This window comes from Seriola dumerili, unplaced genomic scaffold (assembly GCF_002260705.1).
Source record: "Seriola dumerili isolate Sdu_G_001 unplaced genomic scaffold, Sdu_1.0 BDQW01000468.1, whole genome shotgun sequence".
Taxonomy (NCBI): domain Eukaryota; kingdom Metazoa; phylum Chordata; class Actinopteri; order Carangiformes; family Carangidae; genus Seriola; species Seriola dumerili.
In genome coordinates this window covers 3112912-3136298 of record NW_019174723.1, presented here as the reverse complement: position 1 = coordinate 3136298, position 23387 = coordinate 3112912, and the positions used below count along the sequence as shown (strand labels likewise).

At 40.5% G+C, this 23387-nt stretch overlaps 1 protein-coding gene across 3 annotated transcripts in view; it reads right to left on the bottom strand.

Annotated features, from left to right (window-relative positions):
- Positions 1 to 1102: 1102 nt before the first annotated feature.
- plekhg5 (pleckstrin homology and RhoGEF domain containing G5) overlaps positions 1103 to 23387 on the bottom strand; it is a 40658-nt gene continuing 18373 nt past the window's right edge. For 2 of the 3 annotated variants that reach the window (XM_022763165.1, XM_022763163.1), the window contains exons 8-20: positions 11735 to 11926; positions 10205 to 10375; positions 8367 to 8462; positions 7857 to 8057; positions 6663 to 6773; positions 6377 to 6526; positions 6144 to 6281; positions 5917 to 6036; positions 5598 to 5730; positions 5196 to 5311; positions 4879 to 5033; positions 3255 to 4334; positions 1103 to 2622 (exon numbers count right to left, since the gene is read on the bottom strand). In XM_022763165.1, coding sequence (XP_022618886.1) covers positions 2613 to 2622; positions 3255 to 4334; positions 4879 to 5033; positions 5196 to 5311; positions 5598 to 5730; positions 5917 to 6036; positions 6144 to 6281; positions 6377 to 6526; positions 6663 to 6773; positions 7857 to 8057; positions 8367 to 8462; positions 10205 to 10375; positions 11735 to 11926 — 2673 coding nt within the window. In that variant the 3' untranslated portion in view covers positions 1103 to 2612. Of the gene's footprint in view, positions 2623 to 3250; positions 4335 to 4878; positions 5034 to 5195; positions 5312 to 5597; positions 5731 to 5916; positions 6037 to 6143; positions 6282 to 6376; positions 6527 to 6662; positions 6774 to 7856; positions 8058 to 8366; positions 8463 to 10204; positions 10376 to 11734; positions 11927 to 23387 lie in introns of those variants that run through there. The other variant, XM_022763164.1, reaches the window with a different exon arrangement.

The following is a 23387-nucleotide window of genomic DNA, read 5'->3' as shown; positions in this document are numbered from 1 at the left end:
CATATTATGGTAAGGCATCAATAGAAATAGTATAGTAAGTCATAAAAATATCAAAAAACGTCATAGTATAGTATGGCATAAAACGTCAAAAAAACATCTCAGTATATTGATGCATAAAAGGTCATAAAAACGTCATATTATGGTAAGGCATCAATAGAAATAGAATTGTAACGCATAAAAATGCGAAAAAACATTAAAGCATAGTATGGTATAAAAATGTCAAAAAAATTGAGTGTAGTATGGCATAAAACATCATAGTATAGTAAGGCATAAAAATGTGATAGCATAGTGCGGCATAAAATTGTCAAAAATGTCATAGTATAGCATGACATAAAACTTCACAGTAAGGCTTAAAATTGTCAAAAAATGTCACAGTATAGTATGGCCTAAAAATGTCAAAAAATTCGATAGTACCCTATAGTAAGACATAAAAACACGCCAAAAAGCTCAAACGTCATAGTATAGTTAGGCATAAAATCGTCAAAAAAAAAGTTCAATGTCAAAGTACAGTTAGGCATAAAATTGTCAAAAAATGAAAAAAAAAAACCTCATTGTATAGTATAGTAAAGCATAAAACACCCAAAAAAGCTCAAAAAACGTAATGGTATAGTAAGGCAATAAAATCTCAAAACATCACTGTGTACTATAAATACTACCCAACAGCATCTATACTTAAAATTAGCTTCTTCACAGCTACTACATTAAAATAATGTGTACCTTTGTTTTCAATACATAAAAAATAGTTGCTGCTCTACTTTGTTGTGTTATTGTCACACCACTACTTTTCTCCAGTGCAGGCTTTTGTGATAAACTAGTCCACTGCTTTGCTGAAATGACCCATTACAACAAGTTAAGCTTAACATCATGACATAGAAAGAGAATGATGCAATGAATTACTGGTACATGCACTCATGACCTTTTTGGTGTAATTCTTCTTCACCTCCCTAAACATTTTTTCGCCACCTGCTGTCTGTCTGTTAAAAACACGACAGACGAGAGTGGCATGACCTTTTCATGTTGTTTTAATGCGATGCCATCCAGATTCAGCCTTTCTCCTGAAATCACTCCATTACAATGGATTAAACCATTAACACAGGGATTGTAAAGTATTTTAGCATTTTTATTTTTGTAAGACACTTTAAAGTCATTCCTGAAAGAGGAAACACATGATTTTGGTTCATAGCACATTCATGCCTGGCAAGAAAAAAAAGATTAAGACTACATCAACAAAAAAAAATACAAACAAGGAAGCAAACAATATAAACAATATCTTATATATAAAACATTGCAGGCATAATAAATATTACACAAACAAAAAAACTAAAAGTAAACAGAGTTAACCTATTTGGTTTTGGACAAAGTTTGGAATAAGGTTATAAATCACTGATGTGTGAATGTTAAGTTTCTGTGTTGTTGTTTTATTTAATCTCCTGGAAATGTCTTAAACAAAAGCCAGCTCTGCAGATTCACTCATTACATAATATCCAACCCAAACCATGTCAATGTTACCACTGTAAAACACAAGAAATGAAATGTCTGTGAGGAAGGTGCTCCAACACAGGCATTACTCATGTGTAGACTTCTTTCTTTGTGTGTTTGTTTTTCCTATGACCGAGTTCTTGTTTGTGCACTTGTATGTGGTTTTAATACACTCAAGCCATAATATATATAGTGCAGGAAACTCCTCAAAACAGCTTTAGTCACCCATATTCAGTCATTGTTTTATAGGAAGTCAACTCATCGTCTCATTAGTTCAACATACCAGATAACATTAGTTCAATCAAAAAATTAACAGGAAATAAGGAAGTCCGTCTCTATGGTAACATAGCTGTTTTCTGATTGGCTGTATTGGACCGCTTTTGTCTTTGGGTGTGTTAGCGTATTCACAGGAGATGGGAATCAGTTTTGGTTCAGTCAGGAATCCAGGACCATGAATCATTCAAACAGACATTCACTCATTCATTCACACACATATCTGTACACAAGCAGACAAAAACAGCAAACAATAAACTCACTTATTGCGTGACTGTATATGTAATTTCACTCCATAGTGATTTTTCTACTTAACAAAGATAACTGTGCAATTTTTTTTTTTTCAAACCAGGAGTAGTACAAATATTAGGAGGACGTCCTAGGTGCCATTTTTTTTTTGCCCGGGTAGAGAGTATATTCAAGACTTGGTGTTGCTCTCTTTGACAGGGAAGGTGCAGGATTCAACCCCACCTCTTCTCCAGTACAGAGTGCAGGGATAAAGTTTGAGGACTTCTGTCTGTATGACTCCTCCAAGCCCCTGCACACTCCCCTCCAGTCCACCTTAAGGTCCCAGCCCCCTGTAATGCTACTTCCGTTGCAAAGTGCAAGCAGTTAATGTCTCTCTGCCTCTCCTTTCCGTTTGAGAAAATTAGAAACCAATGCAACAGCAAAGGAAAAAAGGATTATTGTTATTGTTCAAATGTAAAAATGGTAGAGTCACTGTCCAATAAAGCAACAGGAAGGGAGAGGGCAGCAAGAGAGAGTGCATTTGTGTCTCAAGAAATTCAGTCCATCCACGCAAAACAAGTGTTGTTCCTCATCATGTCTGCATGCCACTGGTCAGCGGTTTGGAAGAGTGGTTATACCTCCCTGGAAAAAAAACAAAAAAACAAAAACAAGAAACCATTAATACTAAATTCTGTACTATAGTATAAAATAATTAAATCTATTAGTTATTACATTTACAACCAAATTTAATGTAATTTGTTTAAAATTAAAGGAATACTTAAGTGTTATGTCAGGGGATTGATATCACTCATGCTGCAACCAGCAGCCGGTTAGCTTATTTTAGCTCTGCTCAAATGTGTCAAAATACAGCTACCAGTACCTCTAAAGCTCAACAAGCTAATTGAAATGTTATATCTTTTTTGTTTAATCTGGACAAGTGTAAAATCAACAAGTTGTGATTTTACAGAGGATCATTTACTGGATTTTTTCTTGGTCGGGTACATTTACTTCATGGTTTCCTTGGATCAAAGAAATGAGATATAACATGTTAATTATTGAGCTTTAGAGGCACTGTGAGGTGGATATTGTTGAATGTGAACAGAGCTGGGCTAGTTGTTGCTAAACTAAACTAGCCTCTTTGCCACTCTATCTTGTACATATGAAATTGGTATTAATCTAACTCTCAACAACCAAAAAGTGTATTCTCAGAATGTCAAACTGTTCCTTTAAATGTAGAAAACCCAAAAGCAGGTATTTCAGGAGAAAATACTTACGATGCAGTGAGTGTGGAGTTGAGGACGAGAGTGGTGCGTATCTTGTACAGCTGAGCCAGTGTCAGCTTTTTGTGCTGCTGGGCTGGAGATTTCCTCTTCTTGGGCGACACCTCCCCTGAATCACCGGTGGCTGTTGACTCATTTTTCTGTTCTACGCAGGCAGAAGGAGCCGTTTCCCCGTCCGAGCTGTTGCTTTGGGACTCGTTACCCTCACATTGTCCTGCAGGCGCCTTGTGGCTGTGCCCGGCCTCCAACCTCCTCAGACTGGCACAGAGTTTGTCAGCCGGCATGCTCATGCTCAAGCAGTCGTCAGACTGGTCGAGGACACTGGAAAGAGGCTCCATGCAGTTTTGGCCCAGCTCTGATAGACTCTTACTGTGTGCCAGCGATGATGTGTCCATGTCCCTACACTGTGATTGGTCCTGCTCCTCCTCGCTGAGCAAGTGTTTGTGGGATACAGGGGTTTTGTGGATGCCGTGGAAACGCTGCAGGAGATTGTCCTCAGAGCGGGATAAGGCCAGAGTGGACAGCCTCTGGAGGCAGTGGACACGTGACTGAACATGAGGCCGACGGCGTGGTTTGGAGGACTGGACTACTGACAGCTGGGACCCCAGCGAGGCAGCATCCCCCTCCTCCTCTTCTTCCGCCTGCTCTCCCTCTACCTCCTCTATTCCTCCTTCTATCCACTCCACCTCCTGGCCCTCCTGATCTCCCTCCTCCTCCTCGGTCTCCTCTCCTTCACTTTGGCCAGGCTGTGGCTGAAGTTCTCTCAGGAGGGATTCAGGGGAGAGCGTGCCGTAGGCGCTGTCCATGGAGAGAGAGCGACACTGGGGGTCCAGCTCCTCGCTGTCAGGCCTCACCTCCTGATCGTGCTCAGAATAAATACTGGAGTGGACTCTGTTGGCGTTTGTGGACTGAGACTGCTGCACCTCAGACCTTTCAGACGGTGGGGCCACATCTGCATCTGGGTCTGTCTTAGTGGTTCCCTTGAGGTTCATGTTGGGGGCAGGAGGCTCTTGGTGTTCACCTGGTTCGTCAACGTCCATCACTGACAGGGTCTCAGTGGAGCCATCTGATTGACTGAAATGAGAGGTTGCGTTGGTTCATTTGATGGTTCAGCAGCAACAACAACTTGGAGCTCATGTGAAAATAAGCAAGGAGTACAATCGCTCAACTGTAGCTACATTCATACATCATTTTAAAGGAATACAGTTATTTGCTTTTTTGCAGGGAAATAGATGGCCAATATCTTATCTGTCCAAAGGTAACAAAACACACGTGCCTGCACTACTAAAGCTCACTGGTCAGTTCTAAACTTGATTTTGGTGTGGATGAAACAAACATGATATTAGGTGTTAATTATTAAGGTTTAGAGGTGCTTGTTGGTAGATTTTGTTACCTGTGGACAGAGCCAGGCTCTTTCCCACTGTTTCCAGTCTTTATGCTAAGACAAGCTAACCACCTATATATTCGATTATTCCTTATCAGTCATTTTAGCTTATTAATAATCTGATTAAAGCTTTATCAATAACTTAAATATGAATGGAGCCCCAGGTATGTGATTTGGTCATATATTATAACTGACGAAATTACAGATTTATCTACAGTTTGAACACTGTTATACCTTGAGTTCTGCTGGTCTTTGTGCCTCAGGCATGGGGAGCTCGTGGTGGAATTGCTGCTTTCATCTTCCTCCTCCTCCTCTTCTTCACCCATACATCTCTTCCGACTGTTCTGCTGTCGGAGGACCTCCTCAGTGCGAAGCCTCTGGAGCTGGTTCTGCAGCATAATGAAAAAAATCACAGTAAGTACATAAACCATAGCTGCTGATTTTTAATTTAAATACATATAAAGTTATGAAAAAGAATGATGCCCTCTTGAAATCTTATCTCCCAGCTGCTTATGTTTAAGATCTAATGAGATATAAAGTGGCTCTCCAACCTGGACATTGCAGATTGCATCGATCCAGCTTCGCCCCTGGGTGGCGCTGTTGGCTTGGAAAGTGTAGGCCGCCACTGCACTCTTGAACTCATTGAGGTAGATGAGGATGAATGAGCCTACAGAGACAAAAAAATGAATATAAAATGTGAGCAAACATTACTTTAGCTCATTTTAATAGCTCTAAATTTGTGCTGAAATAATCAAATTTCATAGATCAAATCTTAAATGTTTGTTAGTTGTAGCTTGTCAAATGTGACAATTTCCTGCTTTACTGTTTCACATCAAGACATGAAATTTATTAAAATGTTTAATGTTTTATAGACTAGATGACTCATCTAAAAATTGCTATCATCAACGACAGTATTGATTAGCTGTATCCATGCTCCAGATTTAAGCCCTCACCAGGGTCTTTCAGCTCCTTACAGACGACATTGTGCATGAGGAGAGGCTGGCGGATGATTTTGACTTTCTCCACTCTTTTGACTGGCTTGGTGATTAGCAGCAGGTCAGTGAACAGGAAACAGTAGACATCCATCTGTAGGGTGGGAAATAAAACTCATCTTAGTACTGACAGCAACACGTGGTGTTTCATAGGTCATCCGTTTTCACTCTGTGAAATATGAGACGGCTGTAAAGTAAAACGTGAGATACCAGTTGTGAGCTGAGTGTAAAGATAAGAGCTCATCATGTGTTTCCGAGCCGTCATGTGAGTCAGACTCACCCTACTGTCTTTGCCCTCTTTCATCCTCAGCGCCCCCTCAAGATGCAGCTGTCGAGTCTCCTCCGGCGATATTCCTCTCATGGGAGCCATAAGGTCGAAGCGGTTGTACTCCTTGAGGATCTGAGAGGGGGAGAGACAAAAGCATGAAGCCGGATCTTGAAATGAAAGTTTAACGTCTGGCTGTCCTTGTTTGAAGACTTGGGAAGTCCCATAAATCCTTTTCTTACCTTCTCCACCTCCTCACTGCTGCCCTCTACAGCCTCGTAGGAGTCTATACGGGCAGAGATGGTGGCCAGCTTCTGTTGTTCCTGACGCTGTCGCATCTGGGAGTCCACGCTGTTGATGAAGCCCTCTACTGTGGCCACCTTGAGGCAGAAAAACACAGTAATACATTCATGTTCAGACTGTAGACACAGGCTTTGAAAGACAGTACATTTCATCAATTTTTCAACACCCTTACCATGTTATTGACAATGTCGCGGGCTGACGGATCATCCGTCTTCTTGAGGACACTCTTCAGCAGTAGTGGATATTTAGTCAGCCTCTGGTGAGGCTTTGCCAACATGTCGGCCAGCTTCAGACGGTTACACTGCTTGTGTGTCTCTGCCCACTGAAATAAGCCAAACAAAGACAGGAAATCAAACATTTTAACGAGCCAGAAATATGAGAAGAAAACTAACGAGTGCAACAGAGGGTGTGTGCTTTAGGTGCTGGCTACGAGGTGAGGGGAGCAGAGAGAAACTCACCGTGACGTAGGTCCTGAACAGCTCATTGTCCCTGAGAAGTGTGCGCATGTACTCCATGCAGCCCTCCTCCTCCATGCAGTACCGGATGTAGGGCTGGAACCTGGAGCCAAACTGAACACACAGACATGTGTCAGAGATATTACTACGTCAACATGAGGGAAAACATGTTTACTTCTACTTCAGTCTGTAGGCAGTGTATTAGATGCCAAAAGGCAATTTCATGGCGTTAGTTCAAAAGAAATACAGGTGTCCTCTATTGGCTCTTATGAAAGTACAGATAAACTGTTAATCTGACTTTTTATGTGCACACAGATGTAAAACCAGAAATGATTTACTGTTATACACGCTCATCAGCATTATTGTCACAGCCATTTTTCTAATGCTCTGGACATGGCTTCTGTATACAGTATATGGTGTTAAGGTTGGGTATCTTAAAAATGTTTTAATGTTAAAGTTCTGCTAAAACACAAAGCTGAATCAATAAAATAATACAGTTGGTTTAATAATTAAAAATGGTATAAAAATATGAAGCTTTAAGTTTGAACCTATAGTCAGTTGGTAAGAAGAGAGATCCGCTAATTCATTCAATTCAGCTCATTTTGTCCCAGCACAAGTGTGACCATGTCTGTGTGTGTATGCAGACATAGACTAAATAAAATAAGTCATTTTCATAAAAGGACCACAATCTCTGCCCCCACCCCAATGTTGAAGAACCTTTAATCTCTTTATTTTATCATATCTTGTAAAGCACTTTGAAAGGTGCTATATAAATAAAGCTTATTATTATTATATACAGTAACATACACAACTGTATGTCTGCACATAGATGCAGAAAGATGATTAAATGTGTAACAGTAAATTAAACTGTTACTTTAAGTACAAAGCTTTATATTTCTTTTTCAATGATTAAACCAACTGCATTATTTATTGATGTATTCAGTTATATTTTTGACTTCACTGCCTTCTCAGCATTTTATCCATAACATCCAACACACAGCTTACAAACCATATTGTACTCAAAGTTTCTGTGTTTTACTGAGACCTATAGTAGAGCAATTAATGAGTTTGTTGATGACTTAATAAAGTAGCTTGGATAGCTGGCTAACAGCGTCCTGGCTTTTTGATAACCCTTTTTTGTGGTACCTATGGACTCTGAATATTCTGTTTATTATTTACCGTGCAACATTGACTCACCGTCCTGAAGCCGTGGTGCAGGTCAGTGGGGTCGAGCAGAGCCCGGGCCTGTCTGGCCTTCTCCAGGACAGGCTGCATGACCTGGTTCCACAGGGATGTGTGGAGGCGGACGATCTCCTGGATGTTACTGAACAGCTTGGGGGGCTCCACCTCCGTCAGCAGACCGCTCTCCTGCAGGTTCAGCAGCCCGCTCAGGAACAACTGCAGAGGATGATACAAAAAATGTTTATCCTCACAAGAATAAGACACTAAGCTGACATGGAGCCTTTAAAGGTGACAAGGTTATCAGCCTTCCTGTTAAAACACAGTTCACTTTCTGAGCATACAGCTCACTAGAGTTGTGATAAAGATTTAAAAAAAAAAGCTGGGTATTTTTACACCTCAACAACAGGTTCATTGTGTGCCTATCTGTCACAGCCAGTTCACCTTATGTAACAGTCAGACCTGTATCAGTATGTGATCTTTATGTGTGAGTCAGAAGCTGACTACAGTAGCCGTCTCTGCACTTACATCAGTGATGACTCTGAGTTTCTTTATGTAGGTAGCCTCCGTGTGCAGCAGCTCCCATATTGCCTCCTGCTGGTGGAACTGTCGCCTCGTCAATGTCTGCGCACACACAGATTATATTAATAAATATAACAAACACATTCTTAATTCTTACAGTAATTAGTATAGTATTACAGCAATTCTGACTTTCATTCATTTTATGCACATTCAATTCATTCCTGTTTAGAGAAACAGGGATTTAAAACTGTAGAAGTGAATCCAACATTAAATGGGCTTCACTAAGCTCTCCTACAAGACAATAATGATTTGTTGTCATATGTAAAAGTGTTGATCATTGACATTTTGACATGTCCAGCATGTCAGAAATATAATAACAAGGAATAAACACACACTGAAAATAAAAAAAACAAGGAAGCAAACAAAAGAAAAAAGGAAAGGGGCTTTACATGAAATTAAAAAGCTTGAGGGTTCTGATAGATTTCACTAACTTGGAGCTGAATAATGTCAATCTTTTTTTCATTAACATTTTGACTACTAAAGACAAAAAAAGAGACCAATATTTCACAAATACAAAACATAAGGATTGTATGCCAGAGGTTACAGACAAACAACAAATTAAATATTGTACCAATATTTTTTTCTATAATAATGTTTGTTTTGTTTGTTTTGAAGTGTTTTGAAAAGTGTTAATTATTGTTATTATTGAAATAAATGAGCAGGGGCCGTGTTATTTTACACAATTCTAATGCCAGTCAGACGACAGCCTTGTCATATGTCGTCAAAACATATGCTCATAAAAACCTGAATACCTTTCTGGCAATGTTCTGATACGCTCCAGTAATTTACATCACCAGCCTGATTACAGGACAGCATCGGGAAATTGCCACCATTCCAGTCAGTAATATGACTTATGTAACCAACCATCAGGGATGAACGTACGGTATGCAGTGCTGTATAACAGCTGAGCAGTGATACTGCTCTGTATATAGCCCCTGATTAGTCATGTACACATTAACAGGTGGAAGCCAGCGACAATGTTCAGTGGGTGTTATCATGTACAGTATGGTTCATGACAGCTGTGTAATAATTAAGTGATGTGTAAGCATCATTCTGGGAAAACAGGCATCAGAGAAAGTGTGGCACAGATAAATGATGAGGAAGTGAAAGTCGGGAAGCAGGATGCAAGTATGCATGAAGGTAATACGATGCAACTGACTGTAAGGGACTTTTATTTTCAAATTATTAGAATCAGAGGGTAGTCAGAAAAGGGGGAAAGTTTATGTATTTTTTCTTTGTGCTGAATCCTAATCTCAGAGCAGGGGAGCGTCTTCAATGTTTTTGTATTTTATTTTTTATTTTTTCTTGCAAATTAATTGTAGAAAAAGGACCAAATGCTGAAAAATGTAAAAAAAAAATAAAAAAAAATATTTCATTAACATAGTATGGTTAAATGTTAATGTTAGGGTTCGGGTATACTATCTTCCATCTACCATCTGTTTTAGTTATAAATGGTGAATCGAGATGTATAAATCCTTAATTTGCTCATTTGTATGTTGTGTCTGCCAAATGAATTAAAAAAATAAATTTAAAATGTACATGTAGCACTGTTATTTTAATATATATTAATATAATAACACTGTGGTCTTGATTTTTTAAAAAGTTAAACATAAGGTTCAACCTCCCTCCACACATCAATGATTTTCATACAGTCCCTAAGTATTTTGGTCTTGTTTTGACTAAATTTTTCTTGTAATTTTAGCTTAATTTCTCATTAAATTTTACAGTCTGGGTATACAATATAAAATGAGTATGTATGTTTGTGTGGCCTGTGTGTGCTATACCTCTGAGTTGTCCAGTAGTGACTGCCAGCTGTCCTCCAGGGCCAGGTTGGTCTCCTCCTCCTCCTCTTCCCAGGAGTCCTGGTGGAAGGAGAGCTGCCGCGGCACCTTGGGCAGCCCGAACAACGTGTAGGAGTGGAGCTTGCTTTGGAGCTGCTCCAGTCGGTCCACTTCCTGTTACAAGATAGGAACAAAACACAAGCCTAATTAGTTTTTGATCAAGGTTAACAGCATGGAGGGGAGATGCGAAAGTGAGTGTCCATTTCTGTCCTTTCTGCGACAGTGTGTTGGTACATTCAAACTGTAAAAAAAAAAAAAGATGAGTCCATGTATTAGCATATAAACCCTGTCCTGACTGGCGCCTTAACTGTTAAATCCAACAGTAGCTGCTATTCAGGTCTTTGTTCAAGCTGGCAGCCCTGATGCAGTTATGAAAATGAGCTCTGTGTATTGAGACCATTTTAACAATAGAAGACGGGGGGGGAGTGGGGGCAGGAGCTACAGCAGGGAGAAGGAAGATGGGCCATTGATTTACAGCTCTTGAAACCTTTCAGAAAGTACTGATACACGTTCATTAAAACTGTGCAGCAGATTCAGGAGAAAAATGATCAGAAATTAGCCTTAGTCTTTTCAAAGCTTTGTGACAGGAGGGGCTGGCAGTCATTTAACCCCTGCAATATGGAGGGTGCCAGAGGTCCAGGTCCCAGTGGAAGATCTCTGGCCCTAAAGGGGTTAAAGGGAACGGACAGGGTGAATAGAGATGAGCCCGACGCTGACAGGTGACTGACAGATACTGTCTCTATCTGACATCTGCTACTGTGCAGCATGTGACCTCAGGGAGGGAGAATACAATGGGAGCGTGTGTGGGTGTGTGTGCGCCTCATTACAATGAAAGTTGATTATTATTGTTGAAACCCTCTGATATAGAAGTAAAAGGAAAGGTTTGACATTTTGGGGTATACGCTTATTCCCTTTTGTGTTAATTAGTGACCTTCGGGGTTGCTGGTGGGCGGTGGTATTTTGTTGCTTTTGGACAGAGCCGGACTAGCTGTTTCCATCCCATTTCCAGTCTTTATGCTAAGCTAAGTTAGCCGGCTGCTGGACATGGTATCGATGTTCTCTAACTCTCTACAAGAAAATGAATATCTATTCCTCTAAGCTTTGAGTTTTGTTGTTCTTTTGTTTGTTTTTGTTTTTTTTTTAAATAAAATGAAAATGATGGATACAGCTGAGTGAGCGCGTGAAGCTTTTCTTCCACCTACTCATTTCCAGAGCTGCTGGGAGGGAAGTGTGTGAGCCTACAAGTCAGGAGACTCTAAAGGGAAATTACCTCACCAGGGCTCGGGGGATCTGGCCTTCTGGCCTCCTCCCACTGCTGCTCGCTACTGTTTTGTTTGTTTTTTTAAGCTGAGACACGCCTGGGCAACAATCCTGCCCCCAGCTGCTTTTAAAATCTCAGTTTTATGGCCAGGAGAAAGTGCAGCACTTTACTTGCAATCACACGCACTTGTATTTAATGTGATCAGCATTTACCTTGCCAAAGGGCCCTGCTCCGGCGTTGGAGCTGAAGAAGCCACTGAAGCGACTGGCGGCGCGGTTCTTCCAGCTGTCAGGCCCGGCCCCGGCGCTGGGCAGTGAGCCACCGATCTGTCCCAGAGCATCCGGGGTTGGAATATTCGTCTCCCCCAGGAACTCTGTCATGTTCTTCCTCCGTCGTGCCTGACCCTGAAAGGATAGATGCAGAAAAAAAATTTACACAGTGTACAAGGGCACAAAACAGAAAATGAAAGAGCAGATATGAGTGGCATAAGCGGTTTTGTCACCTCAACGGGAAATACAAAGGTTTCCACTTAGACAGATGGAAAGAGACAATGAAGGAGAGGGAGAGATATACAGGGACAGGATAAACAGGAAATCAGAGGGGAATTCTGTGCAAGGGATGACATCAGCAGGTCCGTTAAAGCTGTCCTAATGGTCAGAGACAAACAGGAGAGGGAAGGACTGCCACTTCCTCGCAGTGAATGCTCATTACATCACAAGGAGCGGGCGGGCGGGAGGTTGTTCCATAAGAACAGACGGCCTGAGTCTGAACCATTGTCCCCCCCCCCCCCCTCCATTGTTACCCTGTCAGCAGGCCCTGCCGCACACCCTCACTCATGCAATCTCTGTCCACTTTACGAGCAGCGGCAAAGCAAACAAACAGGGGCCACCTCAGTATCTGAGGAAGCAGTTGTTTTTGCCGTTAAGAGTGTCAGTCCTGAGGAATCTGCTGGTGGGGAGTTGGTGAGGGTCAGGCCGCTGACCAGCCCCCCCCCCCTTCAAACACAGCGACAAGGAACTTGCATTCCAGGACACTGACACTGTTGCTGAAACTGAGCAGCCATTCCAACGAAATTCTTTTACTGATCACCCCACACACACACACACACTGCAATCAAAACACTTAAGCACAAAGACTTTGTTACATCACTTGAGCGCATTTATCAGATTTCAGTTCCCTCTGAGGCCACAAGAGCTCACATAATCAGTAGTGCTGCCCAAACAGACTTTGATTTACCTTTAAAATCACCTTTGTTTTTGTTCATAGAGATCTCAAACAATACTAAACATTGTATTTTCAGCTTTATTTTTACTGCCCTGCAGTCCATGACTCAGGCTGCAGGTACAACCTCCACCATCAGAGGGTAAGCTGCTGCGTGGACTCTAAGAAGCGAGAGGCACAGACAGACGGCTAATTACAGAGCTTTGAGTGAGTTAATCAAAGTAAAAGTGTAAAACTGAGCAGGACAAACCCTTGATTTTAAAAAAGTGCAGGGGACATGTCTCCTCCATCCCCAGCCGGAATTACAGCCTCTAACAGAGACATACTCTGTTGAATCAATGCAGACAAACTGCATGAACAAGCAGACTGCATAAAAACTACTGATAAAGACTTATCATAGTGTATAGTTTGTGGCATGTATATGTAACTGAAAACTAAAACAAAATTGAAATGTAAATATTATGAATAGCTCCTGTTCTGCATTACACAAACACTTCACTGCAAATAGACATGTTAGGATAGAGAAAGGGTAAAAGGGACAAATTTAGAGTCACCTCAGTGAAAGGGAAACCAGCCTGGACCCATTTAAGGTTTTTTTGTTTTGTATTTTTTTTTTTTTTTTTTAAATGGGAATATCTGGTCCAAGAGTTCAAGCACACAGGTGTCAGGAAGCGTTCAGTCTCCATGGACAAACAGGCAAAGTCTGAACCCTGTGCTACTGCCAGCACACTCATGGCCAAAACCAAAACCTGGGCAGTTTAGTTTGTGTGTGCAGTACGTGACAGCACGAGGAAAAGAGTTCTGGAAATTTAAAACAGGTGTGCTGAAGGCAGAAAAAAGCTGATACTGGAGCTTTTCTAATGAGGCGTTTCCACATACATGTCTGACAAACCTCACAATAAATATACTGTAGTTACGGATAAAGAAAAGTCACTTTAACAAGAAACTGGTTTCTCAAAGACAAAGACAAGGCCAGGGAGTTGTAATTATAAGCACACAGGGATAGAAGCTACCAACAGTTTCCCACCACATTAACAGTGCTCACCATTGAAGCCAGAGGCATGTCAAAAGTAACAAAAACCATCCTAATCCTTCAATTGGATTCATGGATCGCAGCCCATTCTGGAGCCAGCTGCTGCTCTCTCTCAACTTCTCGCCTCCCCTCTCTCTCTCCACTTCCACCGCGCAGAACACACATCCACGCCGTCCCGACTCAGATAGTCCACAACGACTGTGACACTGCCACGTTATTCCAAGATCGAGAGACTTTGTGTTGAACTTCACTCAGTCTTGAAAGGTCCCGTTCCAGCTGACAGGGTCCGGGTTACCCCAACCAGGCGCCGTGTCTGGCTGCCGCCTCCTGCCGTGTCTTGTCTGATCGGCAGCTTCTTTTTTTTTTTGAACCGGGACGTATCTGTGTCCTGTCCTGCTGTCCAAACAGTCAGTGGTGAAACCTTCTTTCTTGAGGCACCCAAGTCTGCTTGCATTTCATACAGGCTCTGGACTGAAGTCATAGCAACCAGGAGGATCCTGCCTCATTGTGTTGGGCAGGAAAGCAAAGGCAGGGCCAGGACAAAAAAAAAAAAAAAAAAAAAAAGAGGCTGATCTGAATATTTGGAGGTGGAGTCAGGGTGACAGCTTGTAGGGAGCTCCCTGGTTCAAACACACACATCCTGGAGCTTGTGAAGATGCCAAATGCTCTTTAGGTCAGTCTCAACAGGCTGAAGCAGAAACAAACTAACCACTCACTGCTTGAAGACACACCATCTTTTTGGTATCTTTGATAATCTTTTGTGCTTTCATTTCAAGCAATTACCTGAATAAAAGCAGGACAATTACAGTGTGACTGTAAAGGGATGGAACACTTCATTCTTTACTCTTATTTGGAAGTTGGTCCACCATTCTTCACCTTATCTTCAATCACTGTTTTGCCCGGAGACCTTTGAACAATGCCATGCTAGTTGGCCAAAACAAAGAAAGAAATGCCCCGATAATGGCCAAACGGGAAATTCCCTTTGTTTACTTGCTTGTTTCAGCACATTTAATAGGCTGCTTACGGCCAGCAGATAAGCACAAACACACTGCCTCCTCCTGGAGCAGCAAGAAGGTCTGAAAACTTCCTCCATCTGAAAATGAACCTGCAACTATTTTCATAAACTTTTCAGATGTTTAATATCAAGCTTTTAAAATGTATAAGTTTGCGCTTTAATATCTGTATGAACTGAAAATCTCTGTTGGTCATTGGTCATATAATAGAGGCAATTTGAATGTCTGTAGGTAAAAACACTTCAGCCCAGGCAAATATACCCTCACAGTTAACACTAAGCCTCTCTAGTCTTGTCTGCCTGACTAATTATGTTTACAAGGTTTCCCTTGTGCCTCCTGTGTAAACCTGTCAGTCAGGACCGAGGGCAGCGAGATCCTGAGGAGCTCTCTATTGTTGTAAAGCCACTCCATCTGGGAACTACGGCTTGCGGAGTGGGTCTAAGAGGGGGGCCAGTCAGGTTAATGATATCAAGCCCTGTGCCTGCTCAAAGCCTTATCTTATCACAGTGGTTTGTTGCATTAACCTTGGCCTGGAAAGGAGAAAATCTTTAAATGGGAAGGGATTGTATTAAAATAAGTGGTGACAAAGGAAGCAGCATCACCAACCCCCTCATCCCCTTCTCTCTCTTCCCCATTGCTACTGCCTTTATGTTAGTTTACTGATAACAGCTCCCCTTGATCAGGTAGGTTTGATTAACGATAGGAAAACAGCGTGACACTGACCTTCCTGAAAGCCTGGACACACACAAACACAGGGGGATACACACACACACACACACACACACACACACACACACACACACACACACAAACACACACACACACACACACACATAACCAGGAAATAGAAACTAAAAGAAACCCCCCAAGTGGTAAACACAAGCTGCATGTTTCAAGGCCACTTCAGTTCCAATAATCAAGGCCCTCTCAGCTCTCAGCCTGAGGTGAGACATGAGCATTGTCACAACAATGCTCCTTTTCCCATCATTGTAGCAGTGAATGTAATGAGATCCCAGCCATCATCACACTTCACCCTTCAAACACACACACACACACACATTTTAACTCTGATGCTTCTAAGAGGGAAGATGAGATTAATTCAAAACAAAACCAAGTATAATGGTTGAATAGTTTTCAGGATTCATCTGCCGATTATTTCATCAATTAATCACTTCATTGTTTTACTTTAAAAATTTCAGACAATAGTGAAAAATGTCTGTTATAATTCCTCCACAAGCCCAAGATGACATCTTCACATGTCCCAAAAACCCAAAGACATTCAGTTCCCATTTTAAACCAGTCTGATACAACAGTCCTGCAATAAATCCTGGCTTCATGAAGGTTATACTGTTAGGTTTTTGTTGAAACTGTTTTATTTTACTGTATTTAGTTTCTCCATATTGTTACAATATTTTGGACAAAATACTAAAAACAGTGTAATTCAACTACACCACAAACAGCAGCTTCCAAAAATGACCATAAAGTTGAATTAACACCTGCCTTTTTTTACGAGACTGAAAAAGGCTAAACAAAGGAAGGTAGAATTCATCTCAGGACTGTTGTTATTAGACTACTGTAGTTTTAGCAAGGTGTACCTAATAAACGGGCAACTTAGTGTATATTCAGGTTACTATCATGCATGAAAAAGAAAAACATAACATCCTTGCATTTGGGAACTGGAACCAACAAATGTTTGGCATTTCTTGCTTTAAAAAAATATATAAAAAACTATTATTATCTGCAATGTAGATCTAAACATATTATTGCCACTGCCAAGAGAAACAGCAAGGAATAGCAACTTATCCCAATCTTGGCGATGCGCACAGTCGTGTCAGCAAACCTCTCACCTGACAGTCAGTTGGTGTTGGTTTCGTGTCAAGAGGAGGTGACTCAGGAATCTCTGAGTCCACATGCAGCAGGTCCCAGCTGCGCCAGGATGACAGACGACCAAAACGAACCATTTTCCACAGAAACAAAATGAAAAAAATCCCCCAAACCAAAAAAAAAAAAAAAGTAAAAAAAAAATGCTTTGAGTGATCAAAAGTAAAGAACAGAGGTAATTCCAAAAGTCAGGAAGAATCCATTTCCAGGAAATCACAGTCCAGATTGAAGTGCAGAGCAGACTGAAGCATCGCAGCTACTTCCCCTATGTGTGACAGCCTATCTGAGCCTGCAGATACTGTAACTGTAGGCCAACGGTCACACACACATAACAATCATAAAGGTGTGTGTTCAGCCTGCAGTTACCTGCACCTTTAGGCATTATGGGAAGTTCTTTGTTTTTCCAGTACACACACACAAACACACACACACCTCTTGAGTCTGCTCAGCTTGTAGCTCCTCCCACACCATATGGGGAATAAATAATAGTCTTCTAGCACCTGATATAATTAGTTTAATTAGAGAGTGCCACCAAACATGACTCATCTAAATTCTTAACACACACACACACACACACACACACACACACACACACACACACACACACACACACACACACACACACAAACTCAAACAGACTGGATGAGCTGGATTGAGCAGTTACATGATTCTAATATTAGATCAAAACACAAACAGAGGCCGGTCTGAATATTGTTAGTTTCATTTGAAATAAAGGTCAACATGATCCTTAAACTGAATGATTATAATATATATATATATATATATATATATATAATATTATATATTATCAAGTGAACTGTTGATTTTTTTTTCAAATAATCGATTCAATATCAGATAATCTGTGAAAAAAAAAAAATCAGTTTCTGAGAGTCCAAAGTAACGTCTTAAAATGTCTCAATTTGTCTGACAAACAGTCGAAAAAAAAAAAAAAAAAACCCTAAAGATTCAGTTAAAAATAATAAAAAACTAAAAAGCAGCAAATCACAATTAAAATCAGAGAATATTTAGCAATTTGTGCTTGAAAAATGCCCAAAACAATGAATCAATTATCAAAATAGCGGCTGTTTATTGATAAATACAGTAACATTGCAGGTCTAATTCTAGTTTTACAGTATATCCATTGTGTGTATATGTATGTGCATGATGGATGTGTATTACTATATCTTATTATTATGAAATTTTAACATTAAATCCAATAAGGTTTTCTGTCCTTTATTTTATAAATGAGCATTGATGTCAGAAGTAAAACTAAAGTGCATGCGCACTTGACAGCAAACTTTACAGTCTAATATTTATGCCAACGATCTTATCAAGTCAATCACTGATACTTCTCACTCTATTAACAAACTATACCAACTGTTGTGTAGAACACTTCATGTTTCAGTTCAGTTCTTCAGATCAAACGAGGCCCCGTGTGACCGCCACTGATTCAGCCATTGTCATTCAAAGTGGCTCTGTGTTAATTCGACAATTGTGCCCATTGTGAGCTATCACAGAGGTCAGATAGTGAGAGAGGCAGGGATGGCTGCTGGACGTGATAGCCTGGCTGGGAAACTCCACACGCTGCCATCCTCCAGTTGTGTAATGCGGGAAGGAAAAATGCATGACCCAGTTTGAAATAGAGGAAATAGATAATGACAATTGTTTCTACTAACATCTGCCGCCCTCCTAGACAAAGCATACTGACTGAGTGTATTGTATGAGCTGCATTCAAGCATCATGAATACAGTATCACTCAAGACAGATTTGAATCCGTCTGTGGTGGAGGAAATACATGTGTTACTGTATTTCAGGTTCAGTAATGCAGACAGTAAGAAAACAAGACACATACCACTCCCTCCACTGTCTCACCAGGTGAAATGTGGGCTCTCTGCGTCACCATGTGTTTTCAGCCCTGAAGGCTTTTCTGGGGCATTTGTCAGCTATTTCCCCACCACTGAGTCCTTGTCTATTATGAGACAATACTATCTACCTCTCTCATCTTCTACATAACAAACTCTTCCATCCCGAGGCGATGCCACAAGTCTCTGCTCTCTATGTAGACATGTTAATAAGGACTGAAACTGATGTTTGTTCTCATTATCAACCAATCGGCATTTTATGTTTTGACTTTGGTCTGTAAACGGTGAGAAAATGGTGGAAAATTCACACAACTGATTCATTAGATATTTCAATATTAGTATGGATACCTGAGTGTCAGTAGAAATACCAGAACAATGAAAAATAATAATGTCCTTTGAGATGAATACATTTTTTTTTTCAAATCCCTTTTGTCATTTAACAAAAGAGGCAAAACATAATATTATGAAATATTGATTTAAATCAGATTACATGTAGGGCAGTTTTGACTGACCAACAATTCAAAACCCAAAGAAATTCACTTTGTGTTTATTTAAATCAAAGAAAAGAAGAATCCTAAGATCTGTTTCAACATTAGTGTGGATATGATACCAGAGTTTCAGTAATGATACGACAATAAGACGTAAGATAAGATGTTTTATTTTAAAAAGACAGGCCAGATGTCTCAGATGTTGAACGTTGCCGACACACAAAGTAGTACAATACATTTTCCAGGATAAAAATGGCAAATCTGGAGAAAATCCTGATTTAAAGATGAGTAGATATGAACTCTCTGGTCAGAGAAGTTTAGGGATCTGACCAGAAGGAACCAGCTTTAAGTACAGGAAAGTTTTACTCACTTGCACAAGTATAGCACTTGTTCTGAGTATATTAGGTCTTTGAGAGAGTGCATTATGGGAATCCCGAGCACTGTTACACATGTGGAGGATCCATTAGCTGACATTAACTCTGTGGGAAAGCTAAAACTATCCAATGCAAACTGTAATGTGACTCTAGTCGCTATGATTTCCAATCTCTGGATCGAATAATCTTACTGTAAATTAACAGACGTTTGTCGTTTTACACAGGTTTTATGTATTTAACTTGACTCAGATACAGTCAGTGGAGCGTGACACAACGGCAGCTCTGGCCCGCCACACAACTGTTGTATTCACTATGCTATGGCAACTGATGGACGTGTGTTATATAAAGAGGGCTGACTGACAGGGAGCGAGGATCACTGTACTCAAAGTGCTTACTGAAAATCACAAGGTCCAAGACGGATGAGTAATCTTTATCACGGTAAGGACTGTAAAAGCTACTCTCAGTTTCTGTTCTCAGGAAAAGGAAAGACAAGCGAGTGCTTGAACCCTGTGTTTCCCCATAAGTCACTGTGATTAAGCCACAGGTATATAAATATTTTTGTGCGCCCCCCCCCAAAATGTAGAAAAGTTTTGTTTTCGCTTTAACCTGAGCATCCTGAGCCCTAACCTTGGGTATTAATGACCTCCAACTTCCCGAGCAGGTAAAATTAGTCTCAGCTATGACAGTGTATACGGAAAGGGAAGTCTGAGTGTGCATGTGACACTAACTTTCAGGTTTCTGTTTTAGTTTAGTCAAGTTATGTGAAATTAGCATGATTCCAGGACAGATGCAGTGAGCCTAAGAACAGGTTTTTAAATTTTTCTTCAAAGTCATAAATGTGTTTTTTTCAATCACATGCCAAGTCATGCAGGTTAAAAGTTGAAGTTCTTTTCAGGTCAGTGTGTATTAAAGGAGATACACTGCTGATACTGTAACGGTGTAAAAGGATGCATATTATTTGTGGATGGTGCAATAAGTGCGAGGCACAGACGGGAAGCGGTGCTTTATGGGAACTATCGTCAGGCCTGGAATGCGTTTTCGACCAATCAGAGATCTTGGCTGAGGCTCCCCTGTCGTAAAATAATCAATCCAGATCATCAAAGCTCACTGCAGCCTATCACAACGCTGCCAGAGACTATAAATTGTAACATGCACGCAACAATAAACTTGAAATACCCCAATCAAACAAAAGAGTAACTTTATACATAAAGGAGCAGAGCTTGGCTGCTTTTCCTCTGAAGTTTGGCACAAGCCACTGTGATGCCAGGCCATGAGTCCGGTCACTGGGCAAATATCAAAACTTTTTTGGAGCAAAGCACTTGATTCCATAAAAACAAGCCACGCATGCATTTAACGGTGAGTGCCAAAGCTGCTGCCATAGAAACTCAAAGAGCGCACTCAGTGCCCACATGTCCAAGCAGAGCTTTTGTGCTCCAAACAGCTTTCATAAAATATGGGCCGGCACCCAAAAACGGAGCGCAGGGTTTCTGCTGTGGAGTCTGTTAAAGATTAAAGTATCAGTAGACGTCAATGAGCGATAGTGATTTAGCATTGCACTCCTTTAATACTGTCATAATAATGAACTGTAAAAAAAGGATCGAAATCAATGCAGCAGCACCAGACGTTGTCTTGATTCCACACATTCTTCTTCTTCAAAAACTGGCGCCTACATTACCCACAATGCAACTCCACTGCCCTCAGTTCAGAGATTCGGGCGTAGCATCTGGCCACAAGCAGAGACCTCTTTCCAGCTCCACACCTCCAGACTCTCCAGATCACTTGAGTCATTCTCTCAGACTTCACACAGCGCCCTCTGGAGCCACAAAGGGCTTTATACAACTTTTCTTTCACATATGCAGTAATACTCCACAAAACCTGTAAAGACACTGTGATGTATTAAATCAGCAGTTCCTCAATCAGAGTTCCTTCCTCTAACTTACTAGTTATTTTGCAGATGTAGATTTCCCATACAAAACATAAGCTTATCAGAAATGATGCTGTATTATAGATTAAACAACCAAACAGAATATAAATGAATTAAAAGCAAATGCAACATTAATCACATTTCACATTATTTCATCACTAATAATACTATTATATACAGTATTATGATATAAGACTGCCCTGATCCAGGAGGACCATTTTCTGTCTAATGACTACTTGTACTTTCTAGGTATGTCTATTATATTTATATTTATTATATAAGGGTTTTATATTTTTATGTTTGGTGATAATTGGAGGGTCTGAGCACAGAGGGTGTCGTATCTTGATCACATTATAAAACACACTGAGGCAAATTTGTGATTTTGGGCTACATAAATAAAATGGACTTGACTTGAAGTAATACTTTTGTACTTTTACTCCAGTAATATTCTGATGTCAAGTCAAGTTAGTTTTTTATTTATATAGCACCAAATCACAAAAGAAAATATGTCAAGACACTTTTCAAATAGAGCAGGTCTAGACCATACTCTTTACAGAGACCTATTCCCACTGCGAGAAAGCACTTGGCGACAGTGAAAAGGAAAAACTTCTTTTTAAGAGGCAGAAACCTGGAGCAGAACCAGATGAGGACATTGCAGGATGTTTTACTTGTGGGTGTGTGTTTTTACACTGTGCTGTTACACGTTTTATTCAAGGATCTGAATGCCTCTTCCACTGATGAGTAATGGATTTTCTCATGTCATACAGCTACACTGCATATTGTAACAGTGTAGATGCTTCACTGTGTCCTGTCAGATCTCACCAGCTTTCCTCAGAGTATCAGAGGCGACACATTATTGCCCCCCTGAGGACTGTACGGGAGTTCTTATCACTGACATCATCTTTCCACACTCACAGTCAAATGATGCGACAAACAAAATAAAATACAACAATGCCAAACAGCAACAGGAGGTCAGATACTGCAGGACCATGACTCTGTTTTCCTCAGCAACCTACAGTGTTTATGTCTCCGCTTGATGACTAACCTTAGTGACTTACCGCCACAGATGGCAGTAAAACGCTTTCACCGAGCCTCTACCTGTTTCTTTGCCCAAAGCAACGATGACAATGAGAATAGTCTGTTTACAATGTGTGTGCGTATTACATAATGAAACTCACCTAAGTTGGTCTAGACTTGCCTGGAGGGTGTTTAACAGCCAATTTGAAACTTGTAAAAGGGCTGAAAATGAGAATAAACACTAGAAGGTCCACAGTGACACAACGAAAACTACAGTGCTCGCAGTTCATCAATTAGACGCAAAAAAATTTGCACTAATGCTTTAGGTTAAGCGGTTTGATAGCCTCTGTTTTCCCAATCTGTACATGCATCCACTTGTGCTATTCCATCATGGTGATTCAGGTTTGAGCAACCGTGAAACATCTGGCTTCGATACACACCAGTGACTGTTGATGTAAATATTATTGTGATGCACAAAAATCAACGCTCATAATGGAGGGGATGTTGGCACGCAACCACTTTGTTCATCTCTTCTTTATTGACAACACCATTATGTAGAGGAAGTTTTTTGTTTTTAGTTTGTCATTTTTAAATAACATTGTTTATAAAATATTCAAGTGCTGAATTGTGTTACCATTGTAGTGCAAGAGAAAGCCAGTGAGCCCACAAACCTGTACTGTCAAAAGGCATTTTGACAACAAGTCTCATATCTTAAACAATTAATTATATAATTTATGAAGCAAATATACAAAACATTTGCTGGTTCCAGTTTCTCAAATGAGAGAATTTTCTTTTCTTAGTTTCACATCTGTGTAAATCTTTGGGTTTTATGCTGTTGGTTGCAGAAAACAAGCAACTGACTAGCTTGGATGCTGAATATGTGTTACAAGAGAATGAAAAATTGAACACATGTAGCGACAGTTACTAAGGGGGGGCAGGGCTAAGCGAAAATTTGAATGCAGTTATCATAAAATAAAGTACCAACACACTGAGCAGTCTCCATGACTATAATAACAGTAAAATGGGCAGCTGATCCCGGTGCTGCGTGGGCA